Here is an 8,878-nt window from a genome sequence, read left to right on the forward strand (position 1 = left end):
CACACACATTCACCGACTTCAAAACACAGACTCTCCCACTTTTCAAGGGACTAAGCTCATTTGCAAGGCTTTCAATGACTTCATTGAGTGGCTCGGCCTGACTCCCATAATGCGAAGTTCTTGCTATGCATTGTGGGACTTGTTGACAAAAAGCTTCGGTCCAAGAACTAAATGTTGCACTAAAGGGAAGCATTTTATTTCATGCAAAGCATTTTATCTGCATATTCCCATCGGCAAAATCTGCACTATCGAATAGCTGTTAACGTTTGATTTCACACAAAATGAAAATTCTTTAAAACAAAACAGCCTTGGAACATACTGTATATCCATGTGAATATACATATGTATGGATAGGGCTGATGCCATCGAATATTTTGGGGGGGTCGAATGTAAATACATATTTATATTTGACGATGTTATGACCCTTTCAAAGTCAGCTCAAGTTGGGTGATAATAAAGATAGGTTAGCGAAAAATTACCGCACACCTGGGGGTTAAAGGACACCTTCCTACCAATCGGACATTAAATGAACATGCAAAAAACCATGGCTGAAGTTCAACAATGGCAACGCTAATAATAGCATTGACTGGATTGACTCCTTAGTGTCGATTTGCCTTAGCCAAGTTCTAACTGAATGGAATTCTATTTTTGAAATCAGTGAATCAGTACTCCTAAAAGAACAAACGCACGTGCACGAGAGCTGAACAAAGTCAATCCCATTTGCCGCACATACTGCATAGCAGCGACATCTGTTCCATCGCATTGTGCAGGTTGCTGCTGTCCAAAAAGGCGTGAAGATGCAGATGTTCTTATATGTAAATACAAACTTTCCACATTTCCTGTCTGGGCGCTCGACGCATTTGTGTGTGTGTAGTCAAGTTTTGAACGGCGGCCATTTCCAGTGGTGTGAGAAAGCCCCCCCCCCACCCACCCAAGCCACCCACTTTCAATCTCCCTTCTCGCTTTTCATCTTGTCAGAGAAAAATCAAAGCTAACACATCACCCACTCATCAAATCATTCAACTAAGCACATCAGTGAGACTGTGTAAGGAAGAACAACTCCATATTTCCGCTTGTCAAAACTCTGTTTGTCTTATCATATTATGGAAAGCATACTTTTTCATGGATTCATACAAATAGTCAAGCCTCCGGAGTTCCTTCTAATCCATCAAAAAATTTAAAAAAACAAGAATGTCTGCCCATTTCTCTATTATTTCCTGTCCCTCCCTTTGCTATAGTTGTGGAAATATATCTGTAAGTAACTCTATCTTTCATTTGATGCAGTCAAAAGGTATCCCCCTCCCCCCATTTTTAGCAGTATTTTCCACAAATCATCTTTATTTTTAGTTGTCTGATTGAAAAGTATGATTGATTGAACTGATTACTTTGTTGATATTCATCTTAGCACAGCTCCATCTAGTGGATTCATATTGCAACCCCAGGCACTACTGTAGCTTCTATTCTAAGTGCCTTATAATGTGGTGCACCTTACATACATACATACATACATACATACACACATATATACATATATATATATATATATATATATATATATATATATTATATATAAACCGTTTTAAAATGAGTCGAGTCATTCATTGACAGTGCACCTTATAATGCAGAAAATATGGTAAGCAAGCAATCAACAATATCATCAATAGAAAGAAAAACACTACTGAACAGGCAGTTAGGGCTTTGACCCAGTCATATGATTCCAACAATAGTGATAAAATATGGGTCCGCACAAGTGTGAATGGGGGAGAAAAAAAAAAAGCATTTTTTTCATTGTGATGCAGTGCATAGAAAAGGAGTGGAGCACGGAGAGAAGATGTTGTCATGGGAGTACAGCTGCATGTTTTGTTTTTTTTTTCCCAATACACACGCACATTCCCTTATCTGCTGCTCGGGAGGAAGGAAGCAAACACTGCTAGCTCATTTGAAGGAGGACTTTCCCAGCATTTATTTGAAATGGGCCCAGAGGCAACCTAATTGAATTGGAAGGAGAACTTGTAGACAGCGAGTTTTGCAATCCAGATTTGCATAATCCAAAAGGAATAAGAACTGTATCCTCGCCTTGAATATACAGTGAAATATGACCTGCATAACACATTGTCCAATCTCATTTAGAGAACTTAGTAAAAATGTTACAGTAACGTTTTTTTTGGCCTCTCTGTGAGGTTATCAGTATTTGATGTTTGAGGTTGATTGTTTTATTTATATTGTATCATGATTTGATACACATTACTAATTTTTGTGTATTACATTACCGATGCATCACTGTGTAATGGATTAAAGACAATGATAAAAACAATCGATCACTTTTATAAGCGTATGTAAATCAGCAATGGATGGAGTCTCGCCTTAGGTGTCACATCGGGGCCCAACTCTGAAGTACTTTACAGTTAATGCACATTTTGAATCCACCACCCAACCAATCATGCACGCACCAATCGAGCAATCCATTCATTAATGCAAGCATGCATGCATGCATGCTTACGTGAATCCACTCGTTTAAAATCGTTCATTCCTTACTGTCCTTTAATGAACGCTGAACGCAAGAGAATCTTCCGCATTTGCAGTAACATGCACCAAAAAAACATAAGGAAGACTTTTTAAGAGGAAAAAGTATACATGCACGTTTTCCAGCTTAAAAATTGCCGGAAATTAATGTATAGTGACCGGATTAATGTGGGAAGTTAATTCTGATCCTCGGTCATGGCGGGCACACCAATGTCATTTGTTACAGTGACGGTCATGTTATTAAAAAGCTGCCACTCCAACATTAGGATAATAATTAATGGTCCGAGACACCAGGAAGTACCTGTACACGATAAACTGAACCAATCGTCATAATCGGCACGCGTCTATATTAGTGGGCACCATGTAATACGGTACTGTAAACAATAGCAACCAAGTATATGGAAGTTTCCATTTGTATAATAGTTCTGTAGATAAACAAAGTGAGAATAACACCTCATCTGAAATTAATGAATCAAAAAACATTAAAAAAAAATGGACATGTCTCCTTGATGCCTCAGTCCAAGAAGTATCCCATACCCTCAATTCAAGTACGTAGTATAAAGGCCCCCCCCTCATATTAATGAGTGAGTCACAGAATCACATGACGCTCTCTTTAGCCCCCGCCGCCATTTGAGTAAATTGATAGCTCCATCAAATAAACACGCCTTTATCGGCAGTTGATAAAGTAAAAGTCCTTAAAATCTATTTCGGGAAAAATTCCTCCCCTCAAATGAATGACTCCTAAATAGTCATTTGGTACTTTCTGCAGTCAATAAAAGCAGGAAATTATTTAATGTTCTCCACTCAAATTGATACCTCCATCTAATAAACACCTAATATAATTTGCAGTAAACAAAAGTCCCTAAACCCTATTTGAGGAAATACCTCCTCTCAAATGAATTCCTCCTTCAAAAAAAAGTCAAGCACTCTCAAAGTAATGAATGCACCCTGCAACTACAGTACTTAAAAAAAAATCTGGAATAGCCTTTCATTTTCAATAAGATACCGATATTGCACCCTTGAAGAGTAATTATAACCTTTTTTAATGATGTGCCTATTTTTTCAGTCAAGTATCACCTAACCCGCGCAAAGAATTAGTTTTGAAAAAAAAAAAATGAAACCAGAGTGCTATGCCATCCATGTCTTATACCCAAACTACGGTTCTAGTCCTATCAAGACATATTTTATTCAGTGTAACATGATCTGTTCTATCTCACCTGTTGGAAGTCACTATAACACAACCCAGGATTGAATCACTTCATGTTCCAGCCAATTTGCTCTTAATTTAAAATGAAAACAGACTGTTCCTGTAGCAGGATTGTGTTTGATTTGCTAGTACCTGCAGAAACCTTTTCAAATTTGACGTACCTCCAGGCTGCCAGACAGATATTGATCCAAATCAATAACAGCAGGAAAGATGCATGTTTTTATTTCATTTGTAGTATGAAATGTTATAAGAGACATGATCGTGTGAAACTATTCAAAGAACAATAGGCAGCAGCATTTATTTCCCCTCCTCACAACACTTGATTCGAATGATTAACTCATAAGCAAGCTCCGAAGGATCTTGAAAATGTTGCTAATCATTTCAATTAGATGTGTTGGAGAGAGAAGGCTTTAAACCATGCAGGATACCGGCCTTCCAGGACTGGAGTTTGCCACTTATGCTGTAAGTAAGGGTTTTATGACAGCTTTAAACCATAAGGCATTATTTCCATTGCACAGGAACAAAATGTTTTGAAACATTAACATGACATTGATCGACAGTTGACCGGTATTATTTCACCAGCGCCGCTGCGTAATTCCCAAGCACGTCTTGTGGCCGTCACGCTTTGAAAGGAGGCAAAGGGGGGAAAAAAACTACAAGAGCATGAGCGATGCGGAGAGCCCAAATAGGTGCCTGCGTGAACGCTTCAGTAATTGAAGAGAGGGAAAGGACCTCAACCTAGATCCGTATCTATCACTAACACTCACATTTTTCCTCAGAGGACAGACAGGTGGGGGCAATGCCCCTGACGGGAACCGAGTTAGAGTATTACGCCGGCCACGTGGACATGTGACGCGCGACTCTCTTGACACAGATGGGAGGAAGACAAAGAGGCAGAGGATGTGGAAGTAACCGAGAGACAATGATGAATAGATGGAGGAAGACGATGGACGCGCTGCCGAGCGGCCCTGGAGACGCAGCCACAAGAGAAGCACGGAATTATGGGAGTGCAAATTAAATTACACCGGAAGAGGCGCTCCGGTCTGGACCTGCAGGAAAGACGGGGCGCGGGGGCCCAGCCTTGCTTTGCGTGTTGCGCGCGTTTAGAGATCCCGAGGTGTAAAGATCACAAAAAAAAAAAAACAGAAAATAGATGGTGGTGCTACAGTGGCACGTAAAAGGCCTTTTTTGTTGTTGTTTTTTTTTTTTTTTTTGTAATTCCATATTATTATGTTAAACTATACAATCCACCAATAAATCTCCTGAATCTTGAAATCTCTTGAATATTGAAACCCTGTGAAAAAGTAATAATTCTTGATCATATAGCTTGTATCATTTTATACATCTTATATGTATATGTTGGCTTAGCCAGCACTCCCATAATGCAACATTTTCAAACGTCATCATACGGAAATGTGTTGATGCCACAAAACTAATAGGTGGCGCTAGTGGCCAACTTTTGAAATTTGCAAAACTTTCAACGACTTTGTTGATTGGCTTAGCCTGGACTTCCGTAATGCAAAAGTCTTCAAAAGTCATCATACGACAAACGGTGTGCAATACAAATTTTTGTGTTAACAGCACAAAACAACCGGGTAGCGCTAGAGGCCAACTTATGACATTTGCAAGCCTTTCAATGACCTTGTTGATTGGCTTAGCCTGGACACCCATAATGCAGAAGTCTTCAAAGGCCACAATAATCTCATTATGACATATAAAATATTCCTTTTTCTATTTCATAAATATATTCATAAACAGTGTCATTGTTTTGTTATCACATTTTGACACTTTTTGTACATAAACGGGACATAGGCATCCCCCTAAAAAATGATGTAAAAAATATATTCATATTTGACAATGTTATGAACCTTTCAAAGTTGGGCGACAATAAAGCCAGGTTAGTGAAAACCCCCCAGACACCCAGGGGTTAAAATTAGACAGTGAACGTCTCCGCTCAGTGGACGCCTTATTCTAATAAATGCCTTGTACTCTCTGCGGTTGAGTAAATACAAGCCTGTGGCAACTATCTCAGGAATTACAGCACCAGCCTCCTTTCCAATGAATGCCTCTTTCAAATAAACATGCCATATTAGCTGCAGTTCGATAAATAAAAAGCCCCCGGCTAGCGTTTGGAGAATTATGAAAGTTCTCGCTAAAATTGACACCTCATAAACATGACCCGAAGCCCCCAGCAACTACTTGAAGAAATAGAGTACAGGTCTCCTTTGAAATCACCCCTTTCAAATAAATGTCTTTGGATTTGACTAAATCAAAGCTCCTGCGTAGCGTTTGAGGAAATGTAGTTAAGAAAGATGCCTCCTCACATTAACACCTGCTACTCACTGCAATGGAGTAAATACAACCCCTGGCCAGCCACCGTTTGGGGAAATACGGCTTCCCCGGAACAATGTCCACCATTCAAAACCATCGTGAACTTGCAACCTCATGAGCAGCAATGCAACAAAGTGGCTGGAGAACAGGCCTTCACCATTTGTCGACGCTCGGTTCCGACAGCCGTTCCAAATGAGAACGACTAGCTACGATTAACACATCAAGCGGAATGACGTATTTATTCTCCGACAGAGCGCTTCTTGAGAAAGCGGCGGTTTGTCACGCAGTCCCGGGGCGCCGCGATTTCTCAAAGGTCACTCGGACTCGGAGGCCGATTAGCACACCGGATGGGGCTAAAAAGGAGGTCGCGGCACTCGCCTGTGACTTATCGCATTAGCGAAGGCTAGCAATGCAGATGGGATGACAAGGAAAAAGCGGGACGGAAGCTACGCGGTCTGCAGCACTGAGGTTTCCTTCTGTTGAGCAAACAGCTAAAACGGGCCTCTTGTGGGGCCTTCTTGTCAGCACCGCGGACAGCGGGAAGGCCACAGAGGCGGCGCGTGGGCCGCCAAAGGTTTGCGCGCGAGAGGGGAGACAAAGAAAAGAGCGGAAGCAGAAGACACAGGCGCAAAACGGCACAAAGTGTTCCAGGCGCGCAGCTTGATTTCTTGAAAGGAAAGACCAAAAATGCAAATATCCTGACATGCCCAGCGGTTGCCATGGCAACGGTGAACCCGCCACCCCCTCAAGTCCACTCGCGCGCGCTCGCGTCCTACCTTGCATTCCTCCATGCACGTCCGAACCGAGTAGGCGTCCGTCTCGTATTTGCGCACCAGGAGCTCGAACTCCCGGTAGTTGTCCTCCGCCTGCCGGTCCAGGAGCTGGTAAGCCCGGACGCAGTCGCCGCATCCGGGCGCGTCCGCCCCCATGGCCATATCCAGGGTGCAATTCATGTCGGGCGGACTGGTAAACCCGTAAAACAAATCCAAAAGTGAGTAGGAATTACAAAAAGAAAGGTACAAATCGCTCAGGTTGACGTAGGCCAACTGCGTCCCATCTCCCCCTGCGAGGCCCAGGCACACGGTGTCCGCGTCCGTGAAAGTGAAGCAGTCCTTGGACACGCTGTCCGGGTGACAGGTGTCCATCCGCCACAGAGGTTGGGTAGAATTCCCTAGAAAAATAGCATCTTGCTCTCTGGCGTGGTAGCGGAGGGTATGGTGGTGATGGTGCGGGTGGGGGTGGGGGTGGTGGCGGGGGTGGGAGCGGTGGCGGGGGTCAGGCGACGGTGAAGATGGGGATGGGGAGGACGGCGGCGTCGGCGGTGCCGGCGGGAGCCAGTGGAGGGAGCGGGGCCGCTCGCCCGTCTCTCTGACGGGGCCCGAGCGCCGCTTGTCCCTGGTGCGGGCCAGCGTGGCCTCGGCGCAGAACCACAGGTGATCCGAGAGCAGGACGGTGATGAAGAGCAGCGAGGCCAGCGACAGGCGCCATCTCTGAGCCCGCTCCGACTCGGCGGATGGCTTCTCGGTCCCTCGGGGTGCGAACCAGTATTTGACGCCCTCGTCATGCTGTCGACGCATCCGAGCACCCCTGCTCATATTTTAGGGAGAGTGCTGCCCCGGCCGACTCCGCCGCGGGGGCTGCTCTGTCTCAATACTCATTGACTTGGGCGGACTCGGCTCGGTTCTCCTCGGGGGTGCCGTTGCCTCCGCCGGCGCAGGGCGATCGCCGCGATTCCGCTCCGCTGAAGCCGCCCGCGCGGATTAGGCTTGCCGCATCCTCCGCGCCGGCTCCCCGCGGGGGGACGGCGTCCTCTTTGACCGCATCCCTGCCTTGGCGTCGCTCTTCTCCTCTGATGCTGCTGCTGCTGCTGCTGCTGCTTCTGCTTTTGCTGCTGCTGCTGCTGCTGCCGCTGGGGCGTCTGCCGCAGATTGGGGCTCTCTCTCACTCAAGTGAAGCGGGCGGCCGCTCCGCGCTGGCCGGTGTCGTCGCCGCCTGGAAGCCGAGCGTCAAGCGTTGAATCCCGTCTCCGGCTGCCCGTTGTCATCTTGGAGCGCGCCTAAGTTGCCGCCATGTTCGCCTAGAAACACTTTTTCGGAGAGCACGGGCTGTTTGCGTCATCTCCATCGCTGCGAGAGCTCCATCGTTGCGCAGTGGCCGAGCAGCTTATTGCCTATATGCACAAGAGAGAGATAGCGAGAGAGGCGGGGGGAGGGGGTGAAGACGGGGGCATGCTGAGGGAAGGAGGTGAGTATTCTCAGGTACGCATTTCAAAGGACGTTTTAACAAACGCATGCACTTTGGCAACGCTTTGTTTTGATGCGGGCTGGCCGTTGCTGACTGCCGATGAAGTGCCGTGTTCTGGGTTTGCCTTTCTGATTTGTTTTCTCTCTGGCTGTCCGTGTTTTCTTGTGTCCATTAGTCTGATTGCGCCCACCTGTTCTTCTGTGTCATCTCTGTACACCAATTGTGTCTTGGCCAGGTGTTCATTGTTGTCACTTGCACTGGGGGTTCCCAAACTTTCTGGAGTCAGGGACCCCTTTTAGAAAGGATTTTTTCCAAACCAAATCTAAATGTTTGCAGGAACAAAAAAGTGCTTTAGGGAAGGGTTTTGGGGGAAAATAAATCCATTCCAAGTTCATAACTGCCAAAAACTAATTTTGTATGAATTTACGTAGAGCAGATTATGAGCTACTTTTCTGGAAAGACCAAGTATTGGTAAAAAAAATAAATACAAATAAAACAGAAGTAGGTGGATCTAGCTAACATGCTAGGTGTTGTCAATTCAAGTGTTTTTGTTCTTTATGTCCCGGACTAATA

The 8,878-nt window shown here is 45.0% G+C and overlaps 1 protein-coding gene across 1 annotated transcript in view; it reads right to left on the reverse strand.

Moving 5' to 3' along the window:
* The window catches only part of nalf1b (NALCN channel auxiliary factor 1b), a 77,676-nt gene extending 69,481 nt beyond the window's left edge, over nt 1-8,195 (reverse strand). The window contains exon 1 of the mRNA XM_088415746.1: nt 6,838-8,195. Coding sequence (XP_088271872.1) covers nt 6,838-7,656 — 819 coding nt within the window. The 5' untranslated portion in view covers nt 7,657-8,195. The remainder of the gene's footprint in view (nt 1-6,837) is intronic.
* Between the last annotated feature and the right edge of the window lie 683 nt (nt 8,196-8,878).

The sequence above is a fragment of the Hippichthys cyanospilos genome, chromosome 5 (assembly GCF_059441005.1).
Source record: "Hippichthys cyanospilos isolate Australia breed blue-spotted pipefish chromosome 5, RoL_Hcya_1.0, whole genome shotgun sequence".
In the NCBI taxonomy this organism is placed as follows: domain Eukaryota; kingdom Metazoa; phylum Chordata; class Actinopteri; order Syngnathiformes; family Syngnathidae; genus Hippichthys; species Hippichthys cyanospilos.